The sequence below is a fragment of the Anser anser genome, assembly GCF_964211835.1.
Source record: "Anser anser genome assembly, chromosome: 4".
Lineage (NCBI taxonomy): Eukaryota > Metazoa > Chordata > Aves > Anseriformes > Anatidae > Anser > Anser anser.
Genome location: NC_139724.1, coordinates 44,473,495 through 44,488,319, shown reverse-complemented (window position 1 = coordinate 44,488,319; position 14,825 = coordinate 44,473,495). Strand labels below are relative to the sequence as shown.

Here is a 14,825-nt window from a genome sequence, read left to right as displayed (position 1 = left end):
TGAGGCTGGAGGTAACCATAAAGTTAAATGTTCTACCCAGTTTCAGAATTTCAGTGACTTCCCCCATTATTCCTCTGAAGATGTCCTTTCTGTAGGGCTTGAATCTAGGTCTTGATGAAAAAGGGAAGATGCAGAACAATATAGTGGTTAAAATCTGATAGAGGTGCATGTAACATATGACTACATCTAATTGTAGGGTGCTGATGGAGGGAAGGGTTTAGAATTATCTTCTTCCAGGGTTTTTCTGATGATACAGGCAGGAAAATTCCCTGCTATGGGGAGTGGGTTTTTGTTTTAGCACTTAATAGTTGTTCTTTATTATTATTATTATTATTTTATGAATAGCCAGTATATTGGAGAAGACTGAGAGGGGACCTTTTCAACATATACAAATGTTTGAAGGGCGAGTGTCAAGAGGATGGGGCTAAACTCTTTTTAGTGGTGCCCAGCGACAGGACAAGAGGCAGTGGGCACAAACTGAAGCACAGGGATTTCTGGCTGAATATGAGGACCCTTTAATTTGCTGTAAGGGTGACAGAGTACTGGAATAGGTTGCACAGAGAGGTTGTGGAGTCTCCCCTCTCTGGAGATACTCAAAAACCCGCCTGGATGCCATCCTGTGAGACGTGAGCTAGGTGACCCTGCTTGGCAGGGAGGTTTGACCAGATGATCGCCAGAGGTCCCTTCCAACCTCAACCATTCTGTGATTCTGTGATTTAACTGATAATACTATGCACAGAATTTGCATGCTGTGTCTCTTTCCCAGATTTTTAATAACATCCAAGCCTCTAGCATCTGTAGCAGTCTGAATTAATAATATGCATGGGAGTTGTACTGTACATGTGCCAGATGTGAATTTGGCCCAGTGTTTTCATAATGATTACTCCTGCCTAAGTATGCTTGCTATGCCTTTTTGTTTTATGAAATACCTCATTTGCTGTGTGTGTATGTGTGTAGAAGAATCAATTAGTAATTCTGGAGGATGGTTTTGCAGCTTGTTGGACCTGGTGCTTAGAGACATGGTTTAGTGACATTGGTAGTAGGGTGATGGTTGGACAAGATGATCTTGAAGGTCTTTTCCAACCTTAATAATTCTATGATTCTATGATAGATAAGCAGAAATAAGTATATGATGTTAAAGGTGTTCTGATTTTCGGGGGGGGGGGGGGGGGGGAGGCAGAAAGCTGTTATATAGGAAAAATAGTGATATTGCACTGCTTATGTAAACATGCGTATCTCTGTAAACCCAGTATATTTAATAAGGTTTCAGTTTTGAAGCCCCAGTAGCATTCAGGGGAAACAAAGTTCACAGCTAAAATACACCCTGTCTGGACTGATAAGAATATTCCGACTGAATTACTATTTCAGCGAGGGATATTTGCGTGGAGGAGCCTGCTTTTTCTAATTGGCACGGCAGTGTCCGTTCAGCTGGACAGAATGCCCTACTGATAATTTTTGACTGAAATTTGCTATCAGGCAAGATGCTGCCATTATCGTTCTTTTTCTGGTATTGCTATTGGAGTAGATATTTTATTTTCTAATGCTGTGGAAAACCTTGAACTGCCAAAGCTGTATTTCACTGGGTTTTGTGAGGGAAGGAAATAAAACAGCGTGACAGTTAATTACGGCCGTGGCAGTTGGACTGAGAGGACCGCCTTGGCAGGTGCTCCTTGCTGACAGTTTACCCCTGCAAAGCCCTGACAGAAACGTCAGACTCAATAAAACCCTGCAGATGGTACGGGTGAGGCGAGGCTGGTGTGGCAGCATGATGGCAAGGGGCTTCGGTTCGTCAGGACCGTCTTGCCTCCCTCGTCTGTGGGGAGGCCGAGAGCCCTGCCAGAAAGCTCAGCTTCAACCCGTGCTCATTTTTTGATACCAGCCGTTCTGTCGTGTCAATGAGTTTTGCATTTGTTTTGATATGAAATTATTTCCAGAGATTCCAGGGAAGGAATTATTTGAGATGATATCATGTCCAAGAGTACTTTTAAAACCAGTAAATTTTGATTGTTATTGCAATTCTTTTGTTAGAGAGAAAAATAAGAAAGGCAGCTTTTATTTGTGTGTAAATCTTGCCTGAGAGGACGTTTTGGAAAAGAGGGTGGGCTGCACTCCCTTCTCACAAAGCCTGTGTTACAGATTTCAGCTGTGTGGAGATTAATCCCCCTGCAGTAATTTATCCTGGCTGCATCTCCTGAGGCCTGCCCCTTCGGCCCCTCAGGTCTGCCTGAGGTGGGGTCATCTGGGCAGCGCTGGGCTCCTCGGGATGGGGCCTCCCACACTTCCTTCTGGTTTCCCAGCTTCACAGTTGCTGTGAATTTAAAAGTGCTCAGAAGGTTGCGGTGTGAATAGTTCCTGCATTTTCACGCCTACAGTTTAACAACGTAACTGAACTAAGGTCCTGATTCTGTACCGAAGGTGTTCAGATGGGCTTCAGCGTCGCTGAAGTCAATAGCAGACGGAGAGTCGCTGGTTCTCCTTGACAGGATTTAATTGGAGGTCTGGATTTAAATATATTTTCCAATGAAAATAACATCTGCTGTTCTGAAAAAAACATTCATTGTCTTGGCTTTGGAAGTGTTCTAGGTTTTCAGCCGATGTAAATGTACATTTGCATCGGCTTGCAGTGCCATTTCATCATGAGGTGAAATAGTAAGCACTGCTTTCTTCTACTTCCAAATACGAAAATAATCTGTTAGATAAAGGGGAGAAAAGAAGAAAAGGGTGCTAAACAAGTAAAAATGTACAAAACAAGAAAGCTGTTTCAGTCAGCAAACTACCTGTAACAAGAAAGGTAGCACTGAGATCTGAGGATTGCATACATGTAGTTGTGTCTGGAAGCAGTTTCCTTGTGGATATGCTGATGAGCTGTAGGTACGTACTCCTTGATGCAGTGGTAGAATCAGGTCGCAGTTGCTTTTATATTCACGGGAAGAAGTATGAGTGGCTTAAGGTGTTCACGTGGGAGGGACAGTGCCTGTTGACGTCTGAATCCGGTGGTTAGATGGGCGTTGGATGAGGCCGGAGATGAGAAGAAAGGGCACTGTGGGTGGCCCTCACCTGCTCTATGCAATTTGGAGCTGGGATCCGGGTCTCTCAGTTCCAGCAGACAAGGCCAAAATTAATTCAGGTTAACGGTGACGCTTTGGTATGCTGTAGCAGGTGTGTTTTCTTCTGCCAGAATGCACACTGGAAGTGCCTTCAGCTAAAATAAAATACTGAGGAGAGGTTTCATTTTCCCTATTCCCCGTGAAGAGCCTGTCTTAATCCGTGGGCAGTCTTGGCTGGTGGGCTCGGCAGTTCGGGAAGTTTCTCTGCTGGTCGAGGGCAGCGCGTGCAGGAGCGCAGGCGTGCTCAGCCTGGGGCTCTTGGGGTACTTGCAGCATTAGCTGGAACCTCGTGTAGGGGAGGATATCTGGCTCTGGCTGATGCGGTAAACTAGTACAAATGAATACCTTTTTTTTTTTTTTGCCTTTAAAACTACTTCATCGAGGATTTAGGAGTTGGCAAAAAGATTAAAAGAGCACGTAGCCCACAGACTGATGGATTTTGTTACGTGATTACTTCAAATTCTCAGGCCTGCGTGAAGCAGCCAGGCTCCTCTTTCCTCACACGTTTTCATTTTGAAGTTCAAGGTATTTCTGGTCGGGGCACGGCTCTTGCATGCACACGCCCGTGCACACATGGCCCTGCGTGGATTATGTAAGGTTCCTGATGCCGACCGCCGGGATTTGTAGGCGGCGTGTTGACAGGAAATTAGTTTGTACCCATACGTGCCTTTTGCGAGCTATTTCCATGCGGTTGTGATGATGACATCGAGGCACGGAGGTCAGGTAGAGAGAAGGGGGGCAAAGACGCCGCTCGGCTGGAAGTTGGTTTTGGCAGCGCCTGCCTGGGACTGGAGGGTTAATCATCATTTGTGGCTCTGACTGCTGTTTGCGTCAAAAGTCCAGGCAGCCTTAATGAACATTGCCTGTGTTAATTCGAAACCCTTGCTGGGAAATCATGGGAAAATGGAAAAATGCATACTTGCGTGTCACCCTTCAGATTAACGGCTTAGGCAGCGCGAGAGCTCTCGGCGCGCGGTGCTGCGCTGCTCCAGCTCTGAGCGGCTGGTAAAGAGATCTGGCTCGGTAAACGCGTGCCTGCCCCTGATTTCATGGGGTATCCTCCTAAGCCAAAAGCTAATTTGCTCTAGACTCTGTGCTAAATATGGTGCATCGTATGACGGCTTAGTGAACTATGTAAATAAAATCACTAAAATTGAAAACTTCTGGTCACAGATCCAGACGTGTCTTCATTTGGTACTGCTGTTATTATTGGTATTTTTGGCTTGTGTGGTTTTAAAATCTTCTTACTCCTTTTAACAGCCCCTAGTAAAAGCCCCTAGTATTACCCTTGTAAAAGCCCCTAGTATTGTGCTGGTATCTCCCCTTAATTGTTTATTGGGTATTATGCCATCAATTATTGCTTAACTGCAATTTTCTGATTATACCCTAATTGTGTGAAAGCCTTTGCAATATACGTTCCCCTGTAACAGCAGGGGTTTTCTTTAGAGTAAATATTTTTTTTCCTTTTAGTCCGATACTTGTAAGAGAAACGTTTATATTGGGGAAAGATGTAATATCCGTTCTAGCCACCTCTCTTTATAAACAAGCATTTCTCCTTTGTTTCCTTTAAAAAAAAAAAAAAGTTTAGCATTCCCCCCCCCCAAGCCTTCTAGCTTCAGATCATCTCATGTAATTTTAATATTTTGGTCCCAGCCTTAATACTTTTTTTCCCTTTGCTTAGCTTTTTCTTGTGTGTGATCCACGGGGTATAAAGTTGAGTGAATGTGAAACTTGTGCAGGATGGGAGGCCTGAATCCCTCCTGAGACTAGCTTATGTTACAAAGTTGATTTTAATTTCCTTTAAGTTCAGTGTACTTCGAAAAGCATTTACTATCCTTGCACAACACCTGAAGTGTTTTATCACATGCAGCCCCCTGCAAGTCAATGGGGCTGTGACCCAGGGGTATGTTAGAAATGCTCTGATCCCGCTCGGGAGCTTCTAACCTGGCTGCAGCAAACCAGAAAGCTGACAACGAGCTAACCCAAGTCCCTTCTCTAATATTTCTTAGCAACCTAAATATTCTGTTAGCCAACATTTATTATAACCCCTCAAAGATATTTTCCAGGCTAGGTCTGATAGGTTAACTGTTTTGCTCTGGAAAATTACAGAACCAGTTGTAGAACGGGAAAGTTGGAGAGATTATTAGGAGAAAATCTATTGCTTCGCCTCCGAGGTGTTTGGGAAGCTGCAGCAGCTCTGTGGCTAAGTGGGTGCCTCCGGTGCCACATCCACTGGGAAAGCTCTGAACGCTTATTTCAGAATGAATGTTGCTTTTCAGAAATCAGGAGACTTATTTTGTTAAATTGTACTGGAAAATGTCCGTTTGAGGGTGGAAAAAGTGAAGTTGCCCAGCACGCAGAGAGAGAAGCGACGCCAGCAGCCCCTTCCCAAGGGCAAAGGGAGAAGCGTGGCCGTGGGCTTTTTCCCCCCCAAATGGCACAGGTGTGTGGAGGCAGCTGATGGCTGAGCAGTGCCAGGAGCCCTACCTGTGGCTGCCGACAGTGGGGGGCAAAAGCCAGGCTCACGGGGGTTTCACTTCCAGCCCCCGGGCGCCAGGAGGAGCTTTGGGGATGCTGGCCCACAGCCTGGCACCACAGCAGGCACACATCCTGCTCCTTCTGAGCATGGTCCTGGTGGTGGGTCAGCTTTTCTCAGCTTTTCTTGCTTTGTTTCTCTCATTTCCTCTTTTTTTTGTTTGTCCTTCCCTCCTCCACCACCTCTCTGACTAGGGGAGAACTGACACCTGTTTACATTATTCCTATAGCTAATGCAGGCTGTAATACACTTCTTCCATAAATACATAGTGAAACACACAGTTTCATCTGTATGTACCTAGAGCTTGGCGCTGAAAGGAACACCCATACATCGTTGGTGTAGTGCGTCTGTATCTGAGCATATACAGTTATCCGTGTGCAGTCCCAGTGTCTCCTAGGCACAGCACCTTTTCAAAAGTAAAACATGAGATGACGTGCAGTCACCTATTTTTATAATATTTCAGAAATAAAGCCTCTTTATGGAGAATGAGGAAGATGGGATAGTGTAAAGAACACAGCTGTTCATAAGATTTATTACTTATTGCAACATAGGTCCTTGGTCTCTTGGTGTGATTTATGCAACGTCTTCTGCATCCTTCATTATTCATGTGAATATACGTACGCACATGTGCATATATATGTGCACGCATACATGATAAATGTCTAGGAAGAAGGTGGTACATCACTTATTCTTTTTAAGATGTTAGAAGATTTAATGAAAGTGAGTTTATTTCTGTAATGTGTTTTGCTACATATATTTAAGTAATTCAAGCAATTTGCTGTGAACATTGACATTACCAGAGTTAATTCCAGACTAAAATAAATAAATAAAGCTTAAAATAGTTTATGTCTGGCCTGTTTAGGTTTTTCACATATTGGTGATTTCAAAACTGGAACTTTCTGTTTCTCAGGTTTTTTTTTCCTGGTATCTGGAAAATCAACTGACCTAAGGACTGACAATGCCATTATGAAGGAGTTGGTCAACACTCAATTTTTACTCGTTTGATGGGGAGAATACAAAAACGTAGACCAACTCTGCAAAATACATAACTACCTAATTTTTATACTTCATGGGTTGGTGTAAGCACTGACTTGGATGGTGCTGAAAACTAAAGTTTGTTTGACTAGTAAAAAAATCTGCATGGATTCAGTTGTTATAAAAATGTTTATTCCAGACATCCACATTGTGTTAAATCTTTACAGCCTATACAGCAGGGTAGAAAGTAGCAAACCTCAGTTGCTTTTGAAAGATGGCTTGTTATTGAGAAAGGACTAATTCTCTAATTTGCATTTTCTCACTTCATATGACTGATTATTTTGCCTTCAGCTGTTTAAGATGAAAATAAACATCAGAATTAAAATAAAGAGAAACTAAGTTTCTGTTGAAACACTTCTGAAAATTGAAAAGAAAAATGTATTCTTCCTTTTCTCCAAATTTCTGGGAAGGGCAAACTAATGCTAATACTAATTGTTTTTCAATCAGCTCTTCAGGTGCTGGAAATGTAGCAGACCGTGTCTTGGCTCAGTTGCTAACGGAAATGGATGGGATAGAGCAGCTGAAGGACGTGACAATTTTGGCAGCTACAAACAGACCGGACATGATAGACAAGGTACAAATAGATGCAGGGTGGTATATACTGTTCTCTTGAGAAGACCAGTTTCTGGAATAATTCAATTCTCTTTGTTTACTCTCCAAACTGTTGTCTAATAAATTAATGGTTAAGAGTAGATGTTGGGAAATGGTGACAAGGCAAAGGAAAGGTTCATGTCCCTGCCTTTTTTTCTCCCTCTTACAAAATTTTAACAGAAACAAAATCTTCTGTGAATATCCGTATTCTAAGTATCCGTTTCCTAGAAGAAATTATTCCTAAATCAAGCTCATTGAACTTGTGCAACAACATTTCTGTCAAACTGCTTTTGTGGGTTTTGCTTCTGTTGTGTTTGTTTATGCAAGGGTTTGCTGGACTGTCGGTTTCATTAGTTTCTTCCTTTCAAAAGATTAAGCATCTCCTTGGTGCCACTCGCCTGCTGCCAGCAGTAGGGTTTCCAACTGCAGACAGCGCAGTTTCTCCTTAGGTCTCACAGCAGCTCTGCTGGAGCGCAAGTTTGTAAAAACGAAAGGGTTGTAACACAGCAGAAGGCCTCCAAACACAAAATCAACCCAGCAGCCCTCTAGAAAATCCACTTTAAAACAGTCTGTCACTGCTGGGTCTTCTCACAGCTAAGTGCAGCAGACGGACCGGTCTGGAGTGATTTCCTTTGAGATATGTTTTGTAGCATTGTTAAGGTTCTTTATTTTACAGCTTTTCACCTTCACAACATTCATAATTTGATGACAAGCTAATGATTTTTTTTCCCAATCTTTAATAGTGTTTCTTTAAAGTTTTATACATATTTTCCATGTTCCATTTTAAGATATTTCTGGAATAGTGTTTTTTCCGCTGGTCTTGGAGCATTCAGGCATAAAATAGGTACAAATGCATGCTTTTAAGGTAAGGTTCATTTACACATGAAGTTTTGAGGAAAAATAAAATTGTATTTTGGCTCCTGAACACCGTCTCTTTCCTTTTGAACTGAAGGAAGCCACCCAGCTGTCAGCGTCCTGATAAACGTTCACTTTTGTTAGAATTTTCTATGTATATGTCAACTGTATTTCCATCACTGATGCAAACTCAGATCTCTTAAAGACGTGGCTGAAAGTTTTTATTTTCATCTGATGGTAAAAACTTGACTTCTGTGCATCTGAATGTGGTGGCGTTGATGAAGAGAGCTGTTGCTTCTGAAAAGACCTGTTGATACATCCAGTTTTCTAGGAATACTTTGTTTTAACTAAAAGCCAGGAGATGGGGAGGGATAGCATATCACAGAATAGGTGGCCCAGTCAGGGGAGAGATGGGCTTACACAGGGATGAGCTAGGTCCTGCAGTGTCACTGAATCAAGGCACCAGTGATACTTGCAGCCAGAAAGGATGAACAGATAACATGTTGTGGAAACCGCTCTGTCAACTCCACCTTCTTTCCTTTCTTGAGTTTATCATCAACATCTGAAAGCTCTGTGGGTAACAAGCTATAGTAGCCACCACAGGGAAGATTTTTAGGCATTGTGGAGGCTGAGAGGAAGAATATTATACATATGTGTCCCTGCAGAGTGTTAAGGAACTCCCATGGTACAGGGCTGGAAGAAAGGAAACGTAGAACAAACAGCACGCTTGTGTTCGTATGGCAGTGTTAGGCTGGTAGATTCTAACCCCAATAAAGCTGTTAGTCCTGACCCTAAATGTAAAGAAAAAGTCCATGCTGCGTGAGACAGTGCCCCTCAGAGTAGCAAGTTGTGTGATTATAGAAATTGTATTAGCGAAAAACCATAAACGGGTATTTAAGATATTTTTTATACTATTTTTGCTAAGATATAAAGGAAAAAAAGTTCTGATAACTTTGCAGAAAGAGTTCACTTACAGAATAACAGAGCAAAATTTCACCAATCCGGAGAAGGGGTTTACACTGATGTTTAAAGGGAGCGGAGAATTACATTTGTGTTGGTATAATGCTCATCATGCTTCATCCAGGCCACACAGGCTACACCAGTGCAATAGTTGCACATTTTCTTCCCCAGAAAAAAAAAAAAGACCGACACCAGAAAGCATTTGTATTATGAACTTCACTTAATGGGCAGTCTTTCAGTTTGGGTTTATAGTGATGCCCTTGAATGTGTAAAATTTTATTAAATCAATTAAATTTTGTATTGAATAGTAGTTCAACAATGTAGTACAATAAATAAATGTCCTCTTTGCATAGATGTATTGTGACTGTACGGTAATTTTTAATGTATGAACTTTACATGTTGTATAAAGGCACAAGGCAATCCATAGTCTTTACTTCCAGGTACTGAGAATATGTTGGGTATAGTTTTTTGTGACTATGTTTTAGATTTTTGAAACCAAGAAATGTTTGAGGAGTGCATGCTTTGTAAGTTTTAAATACTTACAAAATTGGTAATAATTGATTCAATCTTCATTTATGTCTGCTTCTTAATTGATAAATATGTGATGATTGATCTTATGCACTTTTGAGAAAAGCACATGGGAATATCACATGTAAGGGTATTCCCCTGAGCCTAGTGCAGGCATCGTCATCTCTGCAAACACTACATTGTGTTGCTTTTGCATGGTGAGTAGTTTTGAGTCAGCCTTTATAGAGTTGTGTTTAATTTTAAACTTGTTTTGACTTGTTACAAATGTCTGTTAATAAGAAAATTTCTCTAAGATGTCATGATTTAATTGAAATATTATTTCAACCTCAAGTTGTGTCCTGTGTTTGTAGCACTTAGCTACTTTGCATCCCATTCATGCGATGCTGAAAATACTTGGGGATAGTTTTCTTTATTTTTGTAAGAAAACAAAACCAGCACATACTGTTTTCATCCCGTGTATGATGCAGGAAGAGCAGTTTCTACCAGAAGAGAGAGATTCTGGAACAAGATGTTCTGAACACTCTTTGAAAGTGATACAGAAACAAAACACTCTGAGTCAGTAATAATAGTAAAACTTCCCTTCTATTCTTGATTTATTTATTTATTTTACTCTAGACGTAGAATTGATGAGCAATAGTAGGAAAAATATTTTTATTTTTGGTGACTTCTACGTTCAAGAGTGATTTTTCATGCCTAAAAAAAATTTGCAATAGTTTTATGGAGCTGCTTGTTATTCAGAGCTTTTCTCTATTCAGATATCAGTTGGCCTAACAAGAGATTTCACTTATGGCTACAAACATCACATAAAATATTTTGAGCACCATGTATATTTAGATTAGCTTGAATTAAACGTCTTATGCAGACATACATGGATGAACTTTCTGGTGTAGTCCAAGAGATTTCCATGGAAGAAAACCTACGCCAGTTCAACAGGATTTTGTGGCCTTTTTTTCTCTTGTAATGGTACCTCTGTTTTGCAAGACTTTTAATATCAGGCTTAATTCTTGGGTGAGAAGGGTGAATTGCTATCGTTATCTGCCCATGCAGATATCTTTCTCCTCTTCAGCAGAATTTCGATCTCCCTTAGCCAGGGTATGTAATGAAGGGAGGGAGGCTGTCAGATCCTCGGGGACCTTGGTGAATGTTTCAGCAGAGGAAGCAAGATGCGTGCTGCTGCAGCATCAGATAGTTTTACCTCCTGCTGGGTCAAATTTGAATGTCAAACACATTAGCTGAGATGTAAAACACGAGGCGCTGAGTGAAGTGATGGCCTGTGGTATAGGATGACATCCTGGTGCTCCTGACAGCTTCACTTCTCCTCGTCATGGGGTGCAGAAAAGATGTATCCTCAAATATTCTATTTGCATAAGAATGACAGGATGTGATAGGACAAACGAAGATTAACGAGATGCTGTGCTGTCAGTGTTGCCCATTGTCTCTAGATTGATGATGGTCTGGATTTCATCGGTGTTCGTGGGCTCAAATCAGAAACTGTAGTGGTACAGTGAATACCGAAGAACTGGATCTTTAAAAATGCTGGTTTAGTGCAGGGGAACTTGGCTTCTCATCTTTAAGTATCCTGCGTGCTAGTATAAGAGCATGTGCTCTGTGGTTTGTGCCAGCACAGAGGATTTTTGCTGCCTCCTTTTGCACTTTTATTTTGCTTTCAAAAACTTTGTACTCCCCAGCCTTCCTCCTTACTTTCTTTCTCTACCTTCAGCCCCAAGGCTTCGGTCCATGCTGTTCTGCAGAGAAGCACTAGAGAAGCCCTGTTGGCTTCAATGTATTAGTCACTGGGGTTGAATTCAGCTTATTTAGTTTAAGAATTGTGTGGATACTGAGTTGTCTGTTCTGCTTATGTGAACAGAATAAAAGTGCAGCCTGTATTCTTCCTAGCAACTGCCAAGTATGGGGAAAGAGAATAAAAGTCTCTTCCCCTGTGGTTCATTTGGGTTTTGGATGAGTTCTTTTGGTCAGAAAAGTCAAACAGAGGTTCAACAAGTTGATCTGACCCTTAAAATGTTGATTACTGTGTAGCTTTGGGACAACCTTAACTTAAAGTGGCTTGTTTTGATGAAAATAAAAAAAATGCGTGATAGAGCCATTTGGCAGAATCAGTAAAGAAATTATAATTTCTTGCCTGCAGCAAAAGTAAATAATCTTTCCTCTTTAAAAACATCAAAGTTCTGTCTTTCTGAAGGCTTATGGAAGAAATTCAAATATTTAGGTTTGCCGTTTTACAAGTTAAAAGAAATAGGAAAGAATCTTGCATATTTATTCCTTATTGTCTGGCAATGTGTGTGTGCTGTTATAAAGCAGGTGACACTGCAAGTATGCTTAGCAGTCAGATGCAGTGGCACTAACTCAGCTCACTGCCGTGTTCTGTATTCTTATATTGACATGTTTACCTACCTGTGATACCCGTTTTGGTCAGATATGTTTTACGAAAGGGCCTTCCTATGTTACAGCCTGACTTGGTAGGATTTCAGTCTTCCCAGATACGGTGTGGGACTGTGGAGTTAGGAGCCGCGTTACCCACCAGCTGTGTGCTGTGTTCCTCTCTGTAACCCCCTGCCCGGAAGATTGGTCCAAGATCATAGCTCCAGGTTGGAAGGGGCCCTGGGGGTCTTCTGGTCCAACCTCCTGCTTGGGCAGGGCCAACTTCAGTGTTGCTCAGGGCTCGTCCAGGAGACCTCTGAGTTTCTCCAAGGATGGCGATTTCACAGCCTCTCTGGGCACCTGCTCCATGTTTGACCATCCTCACCATGAAGAGTTTCTTTCTTTTCCTTCTATCTAGCAGTGTAGCTTGCTGCAACCTGTGCCTCTCGCCCTGGTGTGTACCTCTGAGAAGAGGCTGGTGCTACCAGCTCTACAAACCATCCTACCTCTCCCTGCTGCTTTAGGTACTTCAACATGGGTAGAATTGTACGTAGAATTGTGAAGGAGAACTGCTAAATGGCTTTAGGACTCTAGAGAGGGAAATTTAAGTATTTCTGCCTGTTCATTGTGCTCTGCATTGGGTTTGGTTTGAGGAGAAGCAGTCAGGTGAGCTGAGTCCTACCTGGGGAGCTGGAATATGCCTCTGGCTGCCACTTCTCAGTATTGCCTCTATGCCAATTTCATCCAGGTTTGGAAGACCAGTGGCACAAGAGTTGGGTGCCTTTTAGAAGGAGACAGCGTTGGGATACTTAAGGGTTGGCAAAATATTTCATGATAGTTGGATAAACTAGTACCAAGTAAACACCAGTTAGTTAGAGTGAAATCTTGTTATTTATTTGATTTGGTACTGCTAGGTTACTAGAGTTGAAGTCCATTCTGGGGACCACTGGGGATAACTAACAAGTAATTTTTTAAACTACATGCCTTGCCTGTTATCATGTTACTGAAATCAGTCTTCATTTGTATATGGGCTTTGTAGTCATCACTAGAATAGGACAGGTGGGAATGTATTTCAGAATAGCAATCAAAGCATGTAAATGCAATCACCATGCCTCTCCATACTGCTGAAGCATTATTTTTTTTCTTTTTTTAAATATATATATATATATATTTATTTTTTTTTACTTTAAACACTGAAATGCCTCTCTGCTCGTCAAAGGGCACTCCTCATATTATTCTAAAGCCCTGGGATTAAAAATAGAGGAGAGAGATTTTGTGTCTTGTGACTTTTTAGTCAGCCAGCACCTAGAGTGCTTACATCATTTTGCCCAGGTGCAAGCATGGTTCTTTGAAATAACAGAAGATGTGGGATTTCTTTTGAAGACAAGATTGTTCTGGAGCATATAATAAATTTTCAGAAAATGAAGCTTTAGGGAAAAATGATATCGAACTACATGCCATTGAAAAAAGGATCTGATATTCTGAAATCGTTTCACAATCTTGGCACCATCACATTTTCCTTCAATTGGTTTTCTCTGGTATGTGTTTGGGTTTTACCCTTAATGCTGTTAAACTTGCAATTCTGACCAGGGCCAAGAGGTGCTCTGGAAAGTAGCTGTTTCTCAGAGTCTAATCTTGCCACTATTAATATAAGTTGTTTACATTTTAGGGTGATTAAGAGCTTTATAAGTTTGTTTAAAAGAAGAAAGGCAAAAGAGTAAGTGAAATGATTTTAAAATTGTCACAAATTCTTTTCACCTGCCAAACTGAAAAGTCTAAATAGACACAGATGATGGGCACTGCTGTTTACTGGCCAAGACCTCTAAGTTGATGATTTGAGGCTGGATTGCAGAGCGAACCGAGAATCCCTAAAGAGCTTTACCACCCTGTTTGAATGCTGAGGCAGTTTCTGTGTTCGTGGGCATATTTATGAAGTTTCTCTTTAAGTCAAGAACTGGGTTTTAAGATTCACCTGAAGCTCTCTCCTCCCCACCCCCTTCGCTGATGAAAACTTTGTTTTCTCACCAGTACAGCAAATAAAATATTTCCAGGTGTGCAAAACTGATTTTTGTTTCCAGCATCGATTGTCAGAGTGTGGAGCACTGAGTAGTAAATCAGCCTTAAGGCTGCTCTGGTTTTAAAAAACAAAATCTTAGTGGTGACAGCTGAAGAGCACAGTGACTTTTTCACTCAAGATTTATTACTTGCCTGAAAAGAAGGGTTGGAGGGAAAACTTGCTGGGCTGCATATTTTCTCCTTTAACAGATATAGTATAGGGCCAGGATAAATTGGCTTTATTTTGTCTGTGAAAACATACAACCAAACAGTGTATGTAAAAATATAATAGTTTTACTTCAAATAGAACAGAAAAGTAAATATGCCTGCTCTTATTCTTTATAACGGAAAGCATTCCTTACATTGACAAAGTCGTGTATTTTAGCATCACTAATAACTTCCGTAAACTTCTCTGCAACACGTGCCAGAAAACTGATTTGAAGGTATCAAGGCGTATTTATTTCATTTGGAAAAGTAAAAAAAAAATAAAAAATAAATAAATAAAGGGAAGGTAAGGGCCATGGGCCAAAGTTTGTTCTTATTCGTACCTCCCAGCCTCACAAAGTCCAGATGAGGAGCACAACAGGTCAGAAAGCGTCCAAATTATTAACAAAGCAGGAAATTTGAAAGGTTCTCAGGCTGGTATGTGTGTGAATACCATCCTCAGTTCAATGAGTCTGTAACGGTGATACCAGATTGTTATGTGGTTTTGTGTTTCTTTCAATTGTATCTTGAAAATGATGCTAAGAGAACATGAGAACATATGTTTTGGGGTTAAC

The 14,825-nt window shown here is 41.3% G+C and overlaps 1 protein-coding gene across 1 annotated transcript in view; it reads left to right on the top strand.

Annotated features, from left to right (window-relative positions):
• Window positions 1-14,825, top strand: part of AFG2A (AFG2 AAA ATPase homolog A) — a 191,193-nt gene that overhangs the window by 49,426 nt on the left and 126,942 nt on the right. The window contains exon 13 of the mRNA XM_083833773.1: window positions 7,126-7,252. Within this exon, the coding sequence (XP_083689899.1) occupies window positions 7,126-7,252 (127 nt within the window). The remainder of the gene's footprint in view (window positions 1-7,125; window positions 7,253-14,825) is intronic.